The sequence below is a fragment of the Crassostrea angulata genome, chromosome 2 (assembly GCF_025612915.1).
Source record: "Crassostrea angulata isolate pt1a10 chromosome 2, ASM2561291v2, whole genome shotgun sequence".
NCBI classification, from domain to species: Eukaryota; Metazoa; Mollusca; class Bivalvia; order Ostreida; family Ostreidae; genus Magallana; species Magallana angulata.
Genome location: NC_069112.1, coordinates 45,158,039 through 45,178,260, shown reverse-complemented (window position 1 = coordinate 45,178,260; position 20,222 = coordinate 45,158,039). Strand labels below are relative to the sequence as shown.

Sequence of the window (20,222 nt, the reverse complement as noted above, 5' to 3'; positions counted from 1 at the left end):
ATTTAATGCTCCCCTTTCTACGTGTACCTGTACATGCACTGATGTATGTCATTTGACGCACATATAGTGGCTTGTATTTCTTTCTCAAGCTTAGTAAGGTATTTACTTGGTCTTGAGCCCGAAATAAATATATCATTGTCGACCCGTTTGAGTTAGAAATTTCCGGTAAAATTCTGGGCCAGTCAGGCTGTTAAAAGGCAGTTTCATAAAGTAATGCAATTTTATGTAGTTGAGACTGTTATCAAATGTGAATGTCATCGTGGTGCTTTACCCTTCGGCACGAATTCAAAATGTGAAATTATTCTCGGAACTTATAATATGGTGGAAACACAAGTTATCCTTCCTTCTTAAAGCATCGGGCTCGGCGTACTGTGATTTATAAACTTGTTCGAAATAACTCTGTCTCATGTCTTCCTCAAGGAAGAAAGTATTGTATTTGACTGTGGGCGGTTTGTCCTTTGCAGGTGCATTGGGGGCATGGACTTATTTCAAAAGAAACGCCTACGACGATGACGACGTCAAGCCTGAAAAGGTGGCAACAAAAGTGAAGAAATCGGACCTGAGGCTGAAACAGGTGCAGATTATATTCCGCCATGGAGCCCGAACGCCCATACATCTCATCCCCAATGTCGAGGAGGTCTGTTTTTCTTGCATATGCTATGCTATATTGTTAATTATGTTTGTTTTTTTTTCTGGTATATCATTTTTACATCAAGTTTTTCGAGCTGCAGTCTCAATTAAAAAAAAGGTAAACCCGAGAGAAGTTGAAACCGGTTCTGTTCGGAATCTACTTAATTTCACTGGCAAAAAAAATATATTAAATAATATACTGTGTGTCAATATTTTGTTACATCTTTGTATTTAATAAACGTCATTTATACACATGTGATTTTTTTTTTCAAAATGTATAGATAGTGCCATTAGTCATGTTAGTGGCTTATCAATTTTCAGTCGTTGTTATGTGTAATAATAAAATCAAGTTGAAGTTAAATCTATATTTACTTAGAAATAATATAAAAATATTTGCAATTTTATCATTAGCTGTCAGACAGTCAGTTTTGAAATATTAAGTTAAAGTTAAACATATGTAACACACACCAAAAAAAAAAAAAAAAAAAACAAAAGAAAAAATTGCAACGTTCATTTTAATGAGCCTTGTTTACAGAATTGAAAGTTGTAACTGAATGGGGGAAAATAATAACAGATCAGATTGGGTATTGAGCACATGCCCCCGAATCTTTAGTCAGGTGCACTGCCAAATTAGTTCTCTGGTGCTGGCAATCAATCATGATAGTGTGACAGTCATATTCCTCCCACACAAATGAACTTTCACCCTCACAAATCAACACATGTCAGTCCCAGAGGCTGCAGGTCAAGGTACTATATAAATCTATTTATAGGTGGGAGAACTAATGGCAGTCAGGTGTTTCATGAACTGAGTTACCTTAAGTAGGGTAGCTATAATACAATCAAACCTCGTTATCTCGAACTACATGGGACTGGTTATTAAAAACTTTGAGATATCCAAGTATTCGAGATTTCAGGGGTAAAATACTTAAAGTTTAAAAGTTTGGGACTCACAAATCACTTCAACATATCCATTGTATTCGATACCAAAGTTCAACTGTAACTGAATACAGACATTTACTGTAGATTCCTAATTAAACACTAGGAATTGATATTTGATAAAATCGCGAGAACCACCTCTCGCAAATTTCAAAATCTCGCTTTAATATTTCGGACTGGTGTTAATTGAATAAAACTATGATAAAATTTCTGTGTTTGCAATTTTATATTCTCACGAATTGATGGAAAATGGTTAATAAATCACGATATTAAGTACTTGTGTGAAATAATGAATTTACAGTACTTATTGATAAATTGACCTTTTCTCTTATAGGCAACATATGACAGCAAGAAATGGAAGGCCATTTATCCCAACACTTTGTATGACTACGAGGTCTTAAATGTAGATGGGGGTCCACAACCGGAGTCTAAGTATCAGGCTCACTACGAGAAGTTAGGCTTACTGAAGGTAAATGGAATCAATGTGGTTCCTTAATGAAAGTCACTCTATTCCAAGAACATGATTGTCAGGGACAAATCTGGACATAACATTGTATTAATGGGTTTTTTTGTCTGCTAGCCCTCTCTCTCTCTCTCTCTCTCTCACATAACTCTTAGTTTTTTCTCCCCTCTCTCTTGCAATCTCTTTCTCTTCTCTTCTATCATGATTTCTCTCGCACACACTCCTGTTCTCTCTCTTTCTTCTCTCAAAATATTGCCATGTAGGCTCTGTATTAACCAAAGACCAAGAGAAATGTTATCTATTTACTGATAAGTGAGAATGAGAACCAAGGAATTATCTTTGATGGCCTAAGCTTTAGGATTTGAGTATTTTCCTATATTTTCATATACAGCTCTTTTTTTAAAGGAGATCGATTTAGTCTAAAAATGGTCATGACCATTGAGCCCTCTTAATATATAACAACTATACCTGCACATGTCTGTGATCACAGGGAGGCTGTCAGTATGGAATGTTGACCTATTTAGGACAGGAACAGACCCTTAACCTGGGGAAGCAACTAAGAAAGGCTTATATAGGCAAGAGTCCAGGGAAACTGATGTATGACTATGACCCTAACTTAGTATAGTAAGTATTTTACTGTACATACATATAAAGATTATAACTGCCAAGTTATTTTCAATTTTTATTTTGCCTCTATTCCACTACATGCTCAGTGGGAGGCTCTTTCAAATCCATGTACTATAGATTCCTTTTTTACGTGAGTACTTAATTCCGCGTTTCAATGATTTTCCAACAAATCGCGAGAACATGAAAATGCAAATGCCGGAATTTTTTCACAGTTTCATGTATTTTACATATGGCCTAAAATAAAAAGTGAGATTTTGAAATTCTCGAGATAGGCTTCTCGCGATTTTACCAAGATAACAATTTCTCGCATATAATTAGGAATTTACAGTAGTAGCTACACACAGTATAATGTAGAATATCTCTACAGTTTATGTATTTATATCAGATTTTACAAAGCAGCAATCCTTAATTTCCAATAGCCATTGGGGCAAATTAACCTCAAATAGTATGTCAGTATGTGAGTTGGTTGAACCTACAAAATCCATGAAAAATTTAACTGACCATGACTTTTTTATGATTCCACTGTGCATGGAGAGGAAAAAATAGAGCTAAAGAAGCTGGGTGAATGGTCATCCAAAAATCACTAGATCTGCCTTAAACTTTGACAAAGATTAATTTGGCTAACATGTAAGGTGTATTGTTTTGCTACTAGCTGCAATAATGTAATTATATCTGATGTTTACTGGAAATCGAGAGAGGGCTACATTATTGCAGCTAGTTTGCTACCTCCAGAACTGGTACAGGATTTTCTCCAGCGTCTACTTGCTATTTGGAAAGTAGACAGTGGAGATCTACCGGAGATCTCCATACTGCAAAGGAGCAAATTAGGATTACTCTTGCAGCTCTCCAATCGTCCGAATGAATACACCCTTATATAAATAAAAAATTCCAATATTTTAGCTTTTAAAATTTGATCATTTTCCTGTATCTTAATGCGGAGCTGTCACTCATTAGGAGGTAAATAAGGCCAAAAAATGACCATCCAGACCCCACCCCCCTTAACTGTATTTTTTTTTTTTTTTTACAGTTGTAGGACAACCAATATGAACAGAACCAAGGACTCACTACGTTGCGTTCTGGCCGGGGTGTTTGGGGCGGAGAAACTCAAAGAGTATACGACCAAAACAGGTACAGAATTATTTTAAATGTTTGAAGACCCTTTATACAGGGTAATAAAAGATGTTTTTTTTTCATCTTTTTCATCTCATAAAACGGTGAAATAACTTTTTAATTTTTTTATAATTAGTTTGAAAGTAGCTACTAGCTAGCATTGTATAAATCACTAACAAAGCACCCTAATGCATTATAGTTTCAACTAGCTTTTTTCAACTCAGTGTCCACCTAGGCAAAATTCTAGTTCATGCATTGATTTTACAGGACGTGCATTGATTTTATATGTCATGCATTAATTATGTAGGTCATGCACTGATTTTACAGGTCATTCACTGAGTTTGATATGTCATGCACAAATTTTATAGGTCAGAAGATCAAGTTCTACACTGCTACTCAGAGTGACGAGCACCTGTTTCCTAACCCACACACATGTCCGATGCTCCGACAGGTTAACAGGGCAGCCATTGTGGACGGGGTCAACATACCGGAACTGAAAGAGGACCGATTGGAGATAGAGAAAGCACTAGGTGTGCACTGACATCTCTTCTTTCTTTCTCTTATTTCTTTTCTTTCATTTGATCTTTCTTTCATTTATTTGTTATTTCTTTTTTGTTTAATTTTTTTTGTTGTCTTTTTCCTTTTCAATTATATTTGATTTTTTTTTCATTTGTGCTTCCTTATTTTGAAAGGACAAGGGCATACAAGGCGTTACATATCCCCCAATTAAAACAATGAAAGGGAATTAATGGCCTTTCTTTGATTTGTATATAATGCAGGTTTGTCAGGTTCAGAATGGAAAACCAAAATTCACTTCATCTCCGCCAGGGACGACATCATTGCTAGGAAGGTAAGCAGAACATTGCCCTACATATATTATGAAACACTGCACAGTTGCCTGTGCTTTGCTGATTACATGTACTGTAAACAAACTTTTATTAGTCGTGTAAACTGTATTGTTGCCTGTAAATGTAGATTATCTGAAAAATGATATACAATACTGGTTTGCAACAAGAAAAAGTTGGTTGACAGTATTATATTTTTGTTCTTAATGACAGACTGAAATACTAATTCTTTTTTTCAAAAAAAGATAGGAAAAAGAGTTTTTTTTGCATATACATGTACTGATGTACTGACTTGTTTGAAGTAAACTTAGATTATCTGGATAACAAGTATTCCTTTTAAAGGAATGATATCAAATCATATCATTGGTCATCTTCATGTTAATGTAATGCAAAAGCATTAATACAGGCAATAAACATGATAAATTGGATATCTTGCGCTGTTTTGTTAATTTCTGAAATAGCAAAGAATAAATAAACTTTACTTTACTCTTATGCATACATGTAAAGAAAAACGTGATTTGAATCATTGTGCAACTGTATAATTAATATTTTCATCTAATGGTAAACACCTTTAAGAATAACGTTTTTTCAGTAATCTATATGTCATATAAGATTTACACGATGCTACCACTGCATAAGTAAACAAAGTAGAGCAAGGCGCAATGCATGTGCAAATAGTAAAATTTTCAGGATGCCTCTTACCAAAACAATGTGAATTGCAAAAGCGGAATACAAAAAAAGGTTTAATGTTAGAGTTTTAAGATAATGAACGGTAAGTTTACAATGTTAAGATTGCTCCTAATTATATGAAATTGTTACTAGCTTGCTCCCTAAGGATAAAAAAAAGATGACATTTCAGAACCATTTTAACAAGAGCTCGGACATGAGTAGTTGTGTCAAACAAAATGAGACGTAGCCTGTCTATTGCTTTGTGGAAACTCAAACTTGAATCTTTGAAATCAACAAGATTTGTCTTACTTTTGAGCTACGACTACACAATCGATGAATATTTCGCTTGAAACCACATCATTTTTTTACTTGTTTTGACACAAGAAATAGATAACTATGTCCTTCTGAAAGTCCAAGGTCTCGTTAAAATGGTTCTATTTCGTTCATGGCATTGATTTTATAAGCTTAATTATTATATCTCTTTGTTTTTTTTTAAGGCTCATAAGCTTAATTATTACATCTCTTTGTTTTTTTTTAAGGCTCATGGACTTGAGATTCCAAAGATACTCGTACCCTATAAAGACAAAATCAGCCGCAATGCTGTGAAGATGTTTACTTATTCTTTTACAGGACAACATGAGTAAGATTTAGAATAAAATACAGAGCGATTTATTTTGTCTTTTGAGCAATGATATTGATCTAAAAGAGGGCTTGATGGCCGTGGCCATTTTTAAGACTGTATTGACCTCCTTTAAAAGAAGATCTAGAGCTCTTTAATATAGATATAGGAAAATACCTTTAATAGAGTTAATGAATGTGACATGACGCAGTGTGCCTTAATAATGTTTTTTTATTAAAACTTCTAACAATATTTTCATTTTGCTTATAAATATATTAAATGTTGTGGGTACTTTATCTGTAAAATTATTTTTTTTTTTTAGGCTACAAAATGACATTTGTCTCAAGTTATCAACTGGCAGGACGATAGCACATTTTAGGAATGCTATTCAAGACTTCCTCTCTAATAAAAGGTTAGGTGTATATATATATACTGTGAAATCATCATTATTCACCAATGTTCATGGGTATAACCCTTGCACACAAATTTACATCTTCATGAATGTATATACAAACATTTGATTAATTTAGTAAATATTTACCAATAAGAACTTGCTTCTGACAAAATAACGTCACCACAAGGAAAATTTTGACTACACATGAACATGGACCCTCGACGAAATTACTACAGAATCCCCACAAATCAAGAAAAGTTTGATTACCCACGAACTTTGACCCCCTTGAATAAAAATGATTCTTCAGTAATATGTGTTCATAATGATTTTAGCGATGGAAGAGTTATTGTTCTTGCTCTAGAGGTATTGTAAGAAGACTTTACACACTGTTTGCCAATCTTTATTCTGCTATTTGAATTCCAGCAGAGACACTCGCAAATCTTACAGTGTCAATTTAATTGGATTTTTTTTTTATTTGATTGTATCATGTGTATACATATTATGTTATAAAACTCAATTAGAATATGCATGTATCTTTGTAAATTATACATTAGTTGATAGATATGTACCCAGCATTCTCATTTCATTCTTTGAATGCTTTGACTTGTTTTGGAGTTGTACTTTCTATCTGTACTTTCTGTTTGTATTTTCACTTTCTCTTTATTTATTGCAGACCGGTGCGCCTGCACTTATATTCTGCCCATGATTCCTCCCTCATGGCTCTTCTACTTGCCTTTAAGCTGGATTCTAGAAAATGGCCGCCATTTGCCTCCAATCTTGTTATAGAATTATACGAGTGTAATGTAACTAAAAAGTATTACGTAATCGTCAGATATAATGGGCAGGTTAGTGGAATTTTTATTTTGTAATTATATAAGAACCATTTTACCAAGACCTTGGACTTTCGATTGGAAGTGGTTATCTATTTCTTGCGTCAAAACAAGTTGAAAATGACGCAGTTTCAAGCATAGTATGCAATGATTGCGTAGTCTTTGCTCAAAAGCCAGACAAATCTTGTTGATTTCAAAGAGCCATGGTTGAGTGGCCAGAAATGAAATAGACAGGCCTACCTCACATTGCTGTTTGACACAACTACCCAAAGTCCAAGCTTTTGTTAAAATGGTTCTTTTACATTCATTACATACATGTGTATGTTGCTGTTTGTAGAGCATGCAAAGGATTTTTTTTTTTTTTTTTTTAGAAAAGGTGATGATTCTTCCATAACATAATGCAAAAACTGATTAAAATCTTTATACCTAAGCAGTTCAATACTAGGAAGACCCTGAAATTTCAAGTTAAAATTCTAAGATACAGGTATACTGGCAAAGGGTAAAGATGCAGCTGGCCAAAAATTACCTGCTCAAATCAAGTTGGAGTAAAAACCTACTTCCTACCACACCTGAACATCTAACAAAAAAATTTAGATTTAGATTTATATGTTATAGAGCAAAATTATCCCCTTATTTCGAGGGTAGAATAGTATCACATTTGTTGTTAGTGAGAAAGTTCATGTGTGTAAAACAAAACTGTTGATTCCTTATTCTACTTAAGTATGTGGACTTTATTCTGCGATTCAATCATTTGCATTAAGTCACTAGAGTGTAAAATTGCCAAACTTTTATTATAGCTTCATTAACATTGAAAACCAGCCCGAAAAATAAATGTGAGGTTTTAGAATCAGCAAGATTTGCTTCTTGCGATTTTACGGGGATATTAATTATATGACTCATGTTTAGGTAACTACAGTAATTATCATTGCACTGAATGTCACATCCCTGCTACATGTATATTAATTTTTTCATGCTTTACTCTTCGTAACATGAACAGGCTGTGATCATCCCTAAACTGGTGGAGAAGTATGTCCACTTCTGGAAGGAGTCGGTCGTCCCGCTGGAGTACTTCATGAAGTACCTGAACGAGGAGAAGGTGATGGAGGCCAAGGAGTACAAACGAGTCTGCGAGTCCAACATACTAGAAATCATCTCCGAAGGTCAGCGCTTTGTTTCTTTATCCGGTTTTTATCTGTTTATCCAACATCCAACCTGTGTTTCCATATCCAATTTTTGTGTGTGTATGGAATATCCAATTTTCGTCTCTTTATCCAATTTTAATCTGTTCATCTAATATCCGTCATTCTGTCCTGTCATTTCATCATCGTTCACTTTATGATCTTTATCTCAATAACTTTTTCACATGTTCAACTTGAATTTGATATATGGATGTGAAATACAAATATAAAGATTGAGTTTGAGTTTGGTCCTGTTCCAATTATTTTTGACAGAGTTGTTCCTCTTGAACTTCGGGAAAAAATGAGAAATTCTTAGTTTCCGCTCTCCAACTTTTGGAGGGACGCATATATATAAAGCTGATTTTCCATATGTAGGTTATTAACAAAAAAACTTTGGAGCTCCTTTTCAGTATTCATCAAGTTTGTTGTCCTTGATTTGCAGAAATTGAGAAACGAGAAGAGGGTGTTGTCAAACTGGACGAAGAGGTGGAGGAGATGACAGACAACCCAGCTGGACTGTAGACAGGCGTGATTATTGTTATAAAATGGGTGTGGCATAAGAAAGTGGGCGTGGTTGAAGTATAAAAAGAGGCGTGGTTGCATGATGAGTGACATGGTTTGAAGAGAAAAAAATGGGACATGGTTCCAGCCAGTCAAGCATAGCTCAGTGATACAAAGAGTTCTTTGGAGAGATTAGCTCAGAGAGAACCTTTGTGGATATCAAACTTTATAATTTTTGTGTACTTTTTTTTTTTGGACAATCATAGTCTCACTAAAGCTTTTCTGAAATGCTTTTATCAATTTTGAATTGAAGATCCTAAATATGTTTACAAATATGGTACATATATTTTGAAAGAATTTTTTAATCTATTTTTGTTTTTTATTTTTTCTTCGTTTGTGACACATTAGTACTGAAATATTAATATCTAGTCGCTTTTCATCTTAATTTTGTTTTTTGGAATTATTGGTGCATTATATTCAGGTACTTTATCAAAGATGTTTGCTGCAAATTGTTATTTTGAATAGTATATAGGATAGCTGCAATAATGTAGCCCTCTCCTGATTTTTTTAAGGGATCAAATTATATATCGATCAGTCAATTTGATGAAGAAATATGTATAATTTCCTTATCTTGAATTTCAAAGATTTTCTAAAATTTTATTCTCTCACAAAAATGCATAGTAATTAGTTGTTAAAGGTATTTGAAATGTTGGCAGTCAGAAATTTTGTGTCCTTTCTATTTCGAAATAGAATGGACACAAAAAGCTGTGGCTTTTGACAATGTGGTATTAAAAGGGTAACTTTGTCTTTTCTAAAATATTTCATTCATTAATATGTAGTTTATATATTTAGCCCATTTATTTTTGTGCCAAGCAATTTTGTCATCTCTGCTTTACTTAAAATATTTAATACTGCATACAGGGTTTTGCACACAAACACATATACTTTGATTTAAGTTTACTTTTGTTATTGATTCTGAGGGTTGTTTTTTTTTTTTTCGGGGGGGGGGGGGGGGGTGGTTCTGGACAACATCTAATCTACCATGAAAACTGTTTAATTTGATTTTTCAAGCCATTAACTTAATTCATACTCAGTACATTAAAAATCGACTAGTTCTGGCTTTGAAATGTGATCATTCTTATTTGAATTTTATACAGGGATATAGTCATGGGTCCAAATGTTGAAATGTTGGAAGTCAGAAATTTTGTGTCCTTTCTATTTCGAAATAGAATGGACACAAAAAGCTGTGGCTTTTGACAATGTGGTATTAAAAGGGTAACTTTGTCTTTTCTAAAAATATTTCATTCATTAATATGTAGTTTATATATTTAGCCCATTTATTTTTGTGCCAAGCAATTTTGTCATCTCTGCTTTACTTAAAATATTTAATACTGCATACAGGGTTTTGCACACAAACACATATACTTTGATTTAAGTTTACTTTTGTTATTGATTCTGAGGGTTGTTTTTTTTTTTTTTTCGGGGGGGGGGGGGGGGGGGGGGGTGGTTCTGGACAACATCTAATCTACCATGAAAACTGTTTAATTTGATTTTTCAAGCCATTAACTTAATTCATACTCAGTACATTAAAAATCGACTAGTTCTGGCTTTGAAATGTGATCATTCTTATTTGAATTTTATACAGGGATATAGTCATGGGTCCAAATGATATAATTATGAGATAATTATGAGATATAAATAGCATTAAAGGGAAGACAACCAAGTAATGACAAGTACACAGGGTTGAAATTACATAATCAAATTTTAAACTTACAATGCTATTGTAGGTACATATATTCCTGTAGTTTTTTTTTTTAAAACGTGCTTGTAAAAATGTGCAATTTTTTTTTAACAAAAAATAAAAGATGACTGACTCATATATATGTTATCATTATGTGAAAAGTCATAAATGTACCATGATGCTTTGCAAATTTACGAAAGACTAATTGTACCTGTTGATGTTTGATGAAAAATATAACACTTGGGTGTGGTAGGTTTTTTTTTTTAAAAGGGGGGGGGGGGGGGGCTAAGGGAAGGGAGGGTTGAAAGGTGGGATGTGTTGTTGAATTATGATTTCAAAGGCTGATGTAGAGTGATGGTGCCAAATTAGTGATCATGTAAAACTACTTTCACTTTAGGTTATCTTTTGTGTATTTGACATAGAAGTATGAGATAGGTAGTCATTTTAAAAGCAGCACATGTGCTTTTATTTAATATTTGTTTTTCAACTTATCATGACTTTGAATCCGACAAAATTAAAAATGAAAAGAGATTGCAATTGTTTGGAAAGGGGAATAATTCGTTGCACAAATAGAAAAAAAAAATTTAAGTTTTGATAATATTATACTTCGTCTTATAATTTGTGTTTATTTAGGGGGCTAGATGAGCGTGGCCATTTTACACTGTTATAATCTCCTTTAAAAGAAGAGTTCTGTATTAAGATATAGGAAATGTTGTTGATGAAATAATAGTATATATAATAGTATATATACAGTCAAATTTCATTATCTCCAGCTATATGAGACAGTTTAAAAACTTTGAGATATCGGAGTATTCATGATATCGAGGTTTAAATACTTAAAAAATAAGTGGTTGGGATCACAAATCACTTTGACGTCGACATATCCATTGTTTCCAAGATATCAGTATTCAAGATATCAAAGTTCAACTATACATGTAGCAAAATGAATTGTATCAAAAATATTTTAAAGCAGATCTTAAAAAGTAAAATGTTGACCACCCAGTCTCCTTAAGAACCAGCAAGTGAACTTAAAAAAAAATCTTCTTTCTTGAAGTTTGTAGATGGACAGTCTATTTTTAATTCCAAGTTACATGTAGATTGCAAATTTGAGTTGTATTAGAATATTGGACATTTATATAACAATGTATATTGTTTTGATGCTTTTTTTTTGGTCCACATTTAAAAACATTGATGTAAGAATTGTTTACTCTCTTTTGCTTTGTACACGTACAATGTATAAATTGTATTGCCTTTGTTTTCTATAATAATTTATTTCAAAATCTCGACAGCCAAGTAATAAATATTTTAACTCATACAAATTAGTATTTATTAGTTCTTTATTTCCTGAAATGAATTTGAAAAAGGGGGGGGGGGGGGGTATTTTGCAAGATACATATCTCTGATTTTTTTCTCCATCTCATTTTTGTATATATATTTTTTTCCTGACAATTTTTCCTTAAATAAAAAATTGATATATAGATATTTTGATAAAGTCAATTGAGATAATCTTGGATTTTGTATATAGTACCATAATTATAGATCATGGTTTCTAGCTGAACTGTGTATATGTACGGTGTGCAAAACATATAACACCGTTTGTTAGTTACGCAATTTCAACTCTTATATTTTTTTGTAAGATTGCCATTAAAAAAGAAAAGGTTTCATTTCGCACAGTGCAGAAAGATTTACCGAGAACGGCACAAATATTCTGCATGCAATAAATAAGAGACTGCTTGATTGATACACAGTTCAGAATACTCTAAACCAACTAATCCGCCTACGAGAAATTTTAGCGAGAGCTTCTAGAGCTGTATGCGTCTAGTCGTTGCGAATATTTCTAGCCGCGAACCAGTGTTCATAGGTTTCTTTTAGAACCATTTTAATAAGAGCTTGGACTTTGGGTAGTCGTGTCAAACGGCAAAGTGACGTTGCTAGTCTATTTCATTGTTGGCAACTCAGTCGTGGCTTTTTGAAATCAACAAGATTTGTCTAAAGTATAGCTTTTGCGCTAAAACTACGCAATCGATATATATTTTGCATGAAACTGCGTCATGGATAACTTGTTTTGAAGCCAGAAATATATAGCTACGTCCAACTAAATTTGCAAATTATTATTAAAATGGTTCTATATTATTTTTTTCAGGTAGTCATCCTCTTGATCGCGGAAATTTGTCATGGCTAACAAGTAAATCTAAAGTATATCGTATTAAAATAAAGTCCTCGCGAACAAAAGTTGGTAAACAGTACGAACTACAATATGTATTATCGACTCTATTACGCGGAATCCGATTCGTTTTTGGAACCGACGAGTTTAGGTGGAAATTTTTTCTTTTAATTGCAGTGTTTGAAAACATGTATAATCTTTCTTTGTCTAGTTAACAACACTAGCCTTTCAACGGATTTAAAAAAGTATTTTTTCTCAAAGAAAAAAAAATATTTTCAACATCTCATGTGCAGCAACTTAAATTTAGAAAGTGTGATTGAAGGGCGTTATTTTGAATTATAAGAAATTGATTCAATATCTACATTGTACGTATACCGACTCTATACTTAGATAAAACGGGTTAACTAGTATATATACGCTAGAATGGTCAACTATCAGATAAGATAAGATATTTATAAGTTCGACATTACTTGTCCATTTTCGATTTTAACATTATTGCCGGATGTTTGTAGCGTGTTGCATCGCTTGACAAGAAGACAGGTGTCCGATAAGATGTTTAACATGAAGATAAAGGAAAAGGACTTCCAAATGAGGTAAATAAAGAAGTGCCCCGAATAAGCGGCAACCTTAACATAGCTAAAGTAGGAAATTTTCTGTCGATTTCAATGGGAATTTGGACTATTTATTTTCTCTTAGCGTATTCGTCGGCTTTTGGTGAGCTCATTTGGAATTCTTGATATTTTTTACTTATTAATAACTGACATTTCCATTAAATATAAAGTACATTGTACAATTTATAAAACTACATATATGTAAAATTTCTTTCGTATTTATTGTGACACTTTAAACATACAGTTAAAACACTCTTTTGAATAATGTATATAGAATCTAGTATGGTGTATTTTCATAATAACATTTCCATTAAATTTAGCTAACGGCCAACAAAAACAGTCACAATGCAATGTTATTCCAAGTATTTGTCCCCAAAACTGCATCATTACGCTCGGGGGCTGTTCTCATTGCGTCACTTCCTGTGCAACGATTTTAGGAGCACCTTTAAATAATCTCCAAAGTCAGTTGGGGGCAAATATCGGCGGAAGCAGTTCAATAACCGGAGGTAGTTCAATGACCGGAAGTGCAGGGTCTCAGAGCGCTTCGTTATCAATATCCGGAGGATCGTCATTTCTCTCACCAAGTTCAATTAATTCTCTTTCCGGTTTACTGAACTATAACCCCGGAAACCTTGGACCTCTAAATCCCTATCTTAGTTCCGGATACGGAAGCTTCGCTACCGGAACTAACTACAACCCGGCTAATCCGGCTCAGATTAGTTCCGGTAGTTCTTCCGGTACAAACACCGGAATGTTTGGGTATCAACCAAACGGGTACAGTGGTGGACAGCCATCGGGTCCCGGAAGTCAGATCTCAGGAAATCCAGCCAATCCGCTGTCTGTTCATACAACGGTAGCGCCATCTACTACAACGGCACTGAAAACAGCGGGTAAAATTGTATTCGTTTAGTCTTTCTTACAAAGAAAATTAAAAGAAAATAGTTTTTTCTAAAACATAACGAGAGCTATAGATTTGGTTTTGAACTTTGAAGTAATGTTTCTTTTTGCTTTATTTTATATATGCTGCATTGTTTCTAATGGAGCAAAATTCTTCAATATACAATAAATTATGTCAATCAATCAATCAATCAATCATTATTTTCTGTCTTTATCCATCAAGTGACAGGTGCCAGACACACCTGTCCACCAGTCACGTGTTCCGACATTAAATATCTTCACTTTATCAACGGATGTCCGGTTTGTTTAGGTGAGTAAAACTTAAAGATCAATCATCTTCTCCAGCCAATGGCTCACGATCCGCTTAAAAATTCATCTTAATTGTGGATTTATGACACGCACATCCTTCATTGCTGCAAAAAAAAAAAATCGTTCCTTTATATTTTATACATTGCATGCGCGGATCTAGAAGTGGGTTAGGGGGTTCCGCACCCCATGCAAATTCAAATTTCTTTACATTTACATTAAAAATTGCTAAAAATATGCATTACACCCCCCCCCCCCCCTTCCTCCTGAAAAACTCAAATCACAATTGGAACACCACCCCCCCCCCCCCCCGGGATTTTTTTCTGGATCCGTGCATGCATTGTATCAATCTGATTTGCTGCAAACTTATTTATGCCATTTCCGATGTTTTCAGTACCAACTTTCCCAGCGACTACAACAACTACAGCATCGAAACCAACTACACAAAAAGTGATGACGTCACCAGCTACCTGCGCCCCCTTGCGGTGTGTAGCACCGTGTGATAAAGGCATCGGAATAGGCCCCACTGGGTGTCCCATGTGTCTTTGTAAATAAAATGCAGAATAAAAACATCAATTCCTTAGTGTTGTAGATTGTGAGATATATTAATTGTTTACCGTCTATTAGCGTAAAGTATTCTTTGTACTATACTGGTTTCACTCTTATCTAAAAATGGCGTTTATTTTATGGAAATGAGGCTGAGATTAAACAAGGGTTGGGGCATCTAATATTTCGGAATGATGTACTTCCTACCTTTTATTGATGAAGGCAGGGAGTATTTAGTTTGTTTTTTTTTTGTTTTTTTGTTTTTTGTTTTTCTTTTTTCTTTTTGCAGGAAAGTTCAAAGTATATTGTATGGAATGCCATAGCTGCCTTAAAGTCAATTTCATATTATATGAACTGGTATTTTATGTATATGCAATAGTAATATCATTATATGCAGTGGTAACATCATTACATGCAGTGCTAACATCATTATATGCAGTGCTAACATCATTATATACTATTATTTCACCATTATATTCAGGGGTAAAATCTTTATATGAAGTGGTAACATCATTACGTTATGTCGTAAGATCATTATGTGCAGTAGTTTATTCATTATATGATATGAATAAATCTTTATATGATATGATAAACTCATTTTATACAGAGCTAAACTCATAATGAACTATTGTTCAATCGTTATGTTATATGGTACACTCTTCATGTGCAGTTGCAAAATCCTTTTATGAAGTGCAACTTCTTGACATTAGGTGATAAGTTCATTATATGCAGTACTAACATCATGTTATGGTGTATTAAAACCATTATGTATGGTGGTAAAACCTTTATGTATTGTGGTGAAAGCTTTACATGCAATTGTAAATCCTTTATATGATGTGACAATTTTATAATATGCCGTTGTTGAGTCATTATATTATGAGGTCAGTTCTTTACATGATGTGATCATTTCATTATATGGAGTGGTAACTTCTTTTTATGCAGTCGTAACTCTTTATGATGAGGTTGTAAACTGGTTCTCGCTGAAAAGTTTTAATGGGGAAGAGGTCCAGTTTTATTTTTAAAAAGATGCCGCGTTCGTTGTGACGATGCACAGAGTTTATCTGTCCTTTAACATCGATATCATAATATCAATCATTGAACCCATTTTGTGTGAAAAATCGAATGTATTATTAGTAGAGTATGCTTTTAATTTAAGAGTAAAAGAAATTACAAAAAATGAAGCAAGCGTTTTAAAATCAAAGCCGAAAGACCTTTGTTTCAATGTACCAGGTAGATGCTACCCCTCGCTGATCAATGCCTCCAACACAAAAGGAATAGACACATTTTTATTCATAGACATAAATAAAAATTATTTTTTATTTTTCTTAAAATTAATTTGATTTTTAAGAAATAATAAAGAAATTGGTTGGTCTTAACCTCTTTTTATGGTAGTTTCATCCACTGTATAAAATTTAAGCTCACCGGGCATGTATTTTTGTATTTTAAATCCTACAAAGAAGGTGTTGCAGTTCCTGTGCTATTTTCCATAAAGCTGTTGCAGATATCTTCATATCATTTTTATAGGACCATTTTATACGCAGATCAATACAAAAATTTCAAGGTGGGGGGGGGGGGGGGGATGCGATGAATACTGAAGTTTGCCAAAGGGGTGGGGGGAGGTGGGTCCGAGGCAAATTTTTGGTAATTTCATGGAAATTTTAAGAAATTTTAATTTTTCTGGGGCGGGGTCCTCCCCGCGACCCATCCCCACCCCCGTTCAAGACCCCCATGCATTAAACATATTGTAAAATGGTTTCACTGAAAAATGTGACTGGTTTCATGGCATATCCGATTTTTGTTTCAAAGAGGCATATTTTTAAAGATTAAACTTCGAAAAAAAACTCCGGAGTTAAAAAACGGTGTTTTAAATCTTAGCAAACTTCATCGTGTCTCGTATAGCCGAGTGGTTACGCAGGAAGTCCGAATAATCACCGAGACTAACTGCTTGGTATTTTTTAAATTAATTTTTGAAAAGGTAATACCCCTATTCCGATGGTTTTGAAAATAAATGATGTCGGGATAAATAAGTTTCAAAACGCTTGTCATTGTAATATTTTTCATGTGTGCTGATTTTTTCAACGTTACTGACTTTGTTCACATTATAAACATTTGTAGCTGCAGATCTGTAGCTCTCTGGTTGAAAAAATTCGGATAGACAAATTGTCTATCCGAATTTTTTCAACCAGAGAGCTACAGATCTGCAGCTAAAACATTTGCTGCTGAACGAGGAAGTAACCAATTAATCGATAAAGTTAATGTATTTTTTTTTGTAAAATATATCGTTTTCAAAATATATATACATATTGTTCGACATCGTTAAAAGCAAGCCGTGCAATAATGTATGAATCAGCAAAATACGGATAAGTTTGTTCCAAGCACCACGGTTTATATGGATGCTATTAAAATTATTTTAAATAACAATCAAGAGCAAAGTAACTCCTCAATTTAAACGTTTTTGAAGAGACAGAATTAGATTTATTAATTCAAAAAGCTCCAAAGAATTACATACATATTTAAAACACGATAGCAAGTAGAAATCAAATTGTTCTATGTTAATATCAAGATACATAAAGTGATCTTCCCAACTGTATGCGCGGATCTAGAAGCAGAGGGGGGGGGGGGGGTATTAACTTTCTACAATGTACAATCATTTTTTGAAATTTATTTTACTTTTAAAATTACCGGGTAAACGCGTACTCTACTAAAAATTCTCTCTCTCTCTCTCTCTCTTCAAAACAAACGACAAGTTGACCAGGAAATGTGCATCGTCACAATGAACGCCGCGCGGCATCTTTTTCAAAATAAAACTGGACCTCCTCCCCATTAAAACTTTTCAGCGAGAACCAGTTTACAACCTCATCAATAAAGAGTTACGACTGCATAAAAAGAAGTTACCACTCCATATAATGAAATGATCACATCATGTAAAGAACTGACCTCATAATATAATGACTCAACAACGGCATATTATAAAATTGTCACATCATATAAAGGATTTACAATTGCATGTAAAGCTTTCACCACAATACATAAAGGTTTTACCACCATACATAATGGTTTTAATACACCATAACATGATGTTAGTACTGCATATAATGAACTTATCACCTAATGTCAAGAAGTTGCACTTCATAAAAGGATTTTGCAACTGCACATGAAGAGTGTACCATATAACATAACGATCGAACAATAGTTCATTATGAGTTTAGCTCTGTATGAAATGAGTTTATCATATCATAAAACGATTTATTCATAGCATATAATGAATAAACTACTGCACATAATGATCTTACGACATAACGTAATAATGTTACCACTTCATATAAAGATTTTACCCCTGAATATAATGGTGAAATAACAGTATATAATGATGTTAGCACTGCATATAATGATGTTAGCACTGCATATAATAATATTACTATTGCATATAAAAAATATACCAATTCATATAATATGAAATTGACCTTAAGGCAGCTATGGCATTCCATAATATTGCACCTGTTGAAAACATGTTCAGTAATCAATTTATAAACAGCTGGTCACAAGAGATTTAATTCGGTCAAAAACTGACCGAAGGGTTGAGAAGAACACATACCGTATAAATTTGGCCTCCCTTGACTAAATCAAAAGAAATAAAATCTCAGCTATAAATCGGTAAATGCACCTTTTGTTCAACGAGTTGGTTGAATGTTTATCTATCTGAAATGGATAGAGTGAAAATAATTTAACTATAAATCGCTTTTGATAAAACTGAATCGATAGTAAGTCGTGCATTCTTTATGAAAGTTTTCTGCCGTGGACATATGGGCTTCTTATTTTGTTATCATCTGTTTGTCAATGAGTTTTCTCTTAATTTCCAAATCTTGGAGTTTCAGGTAATTATTAATTTGAATTCCTTTGATGGTAATTAATTCTTTTTTCACCCCTACCCTAATTGGTCACCTCGTAGAATGGTTCTTTATTTCATATAATTAATTGTATAATTCATTATAATGCAGAAGCATTTCATGTATTTGAGAGAGAGAGAGAGAGAGAGAGAGAGAGAGAGAGAGAGAGAGAGAGAGAGAGAGAGAGAGAGAGAATTTCCCGTTGTGTATTTGTAAATTTAAAGTTGCATAGTATCAGCGGAATATCAGTATGTTATTGGCTTGCTGCAAATATGAAATTGGCTTTGAATATTAATGAATTAAATCAAATCAGTCCTGACGACGTCAAAGTATTTATTTTGACACTTTACATACAGTCATTAAACTATTCATTTCTAGTGGCTTCATAGGATAAACATGAATTTCCTTTGCATTTAATAGATTAATCAGTGTATTGTAAGACTAGTTTCTTTACGTCATTCCTGTAGGTTTATATTTCCTAAATCCTTCTTCATGCGATGTTTTAATTTCAAGTGTTAATTTTTGTTAAAAGTGATTTCAAAGGATTAGTGTAAACCATAGTTTATTATGAATACAACGTACAACATATATACAATGATGCATAATTAGGCAAGGATTCGGAAACAAGTAAACACTTATATTAATCCGTTTCCTTAAATATAATTTACAAATTATAAATCACTGAAGTGCCCAGGTTGGAATGTCTTTCAAAGGATTATTGTAGCTCCAAGAACTGTTTGATAACAGATTGAACGAAATAGATCGAGAAAATCGAAACAATCAAAAATAGATTTGTATTTTTCATTCAGTATATTTCATTTTTTTTTAAATATTATAAAAGATAAGTTGAATTTTTTGTTTTCTTTTTTTTAAATTAACAAAATTCACTAAGAGCTAGCAGGACCTTAAGAAGGGTATGAAAATTCACAAATACAATAAAAAACTCCGAATACTTTTCAGAACACGTTTAACTTAACTTTTATATTTTTTTAACCCCCCCCCCCTCCCCGAGAAAGAGAGAGAGAGAGAGAGAGAGAGAGAGAGAGAGAGAGAGAGAGAGAGAGAGAGAGAGAGAGAGAGATCAAAAGTTAGAGAGAGAGATCAAAAGATAGAGAGAGAGGTCAAAAATAGAGAGAGAGAGAGAGATCAAAAGATGGAGAGGGATAAAAAATAGAGAGAGAGAGATAAAAAAAAAAGATAGAGAGAAAGAGAGTCTTTTGAATAAACAATTTAAGAAGTTGAGTGGAGGGAATGAGAGATAGAAGAGA

At 33.5% G+C, this 20,222-nt stretch overlaps 2 protein-coding genes across 2 annotated transcripts; both read left to right on the top strand.

Annotated features, from left to right (window-relative positions):
- The first annotated feature begins 374 nt into the window (after positions 1–374).
- LOC128173130 (lysophosphatidic acid phosphatase type 6-like) lies at positions 375–9,830 on the top strand. The gene is made up of 11 exons (XM_052838850.1): positions 375–637; positions 1,901–2,035; positions 2,520–2,653; positions 3,684–3,784; positions 4,135–4,296; positions 4,546–4,616; positions 5,820–5,920; positions 6,222–6,311; positions 6,967–7,138; positions 8,121–8,283; positions 8,744–9,830. The coding sequence occupies exons 1-11, from the start codon at positions 407–409 to the stop codon at positions 8,821–8,823; spliced, it is 1,440 nt and encodes a 479-aa protein (XP_052694810.1). The 5' UTR covers positions 375–406; the 3' UTR covers positions 8,824–9,830.
- Positions 9,831–13,175: 3,345 nt separating this feature from the next.
- LOC128172878 (uncharacterized) lies at positions 13,176–15,105 on the top strand. Its single transcript, XM_052838590.1, has 4 exons — positions 13,176–13,421; positions 13,639–14,208; positions 14,439–14,525; positions 14,916–15,105. The coding sequence occupies exons 1-4, from the start codon at positions 13,373–13,375 to the stop codon at positions 15,074–15,076; spliced, it is 867 nt and encodes a 288-aa protein (XP_052694550.1). The 5' UTR covers positions 13,176–13,372; the 3' UTR covers positions 15,077–15,105.
- Positions 15,106–20,222: the final 5,117 nt, after the last annotated feature.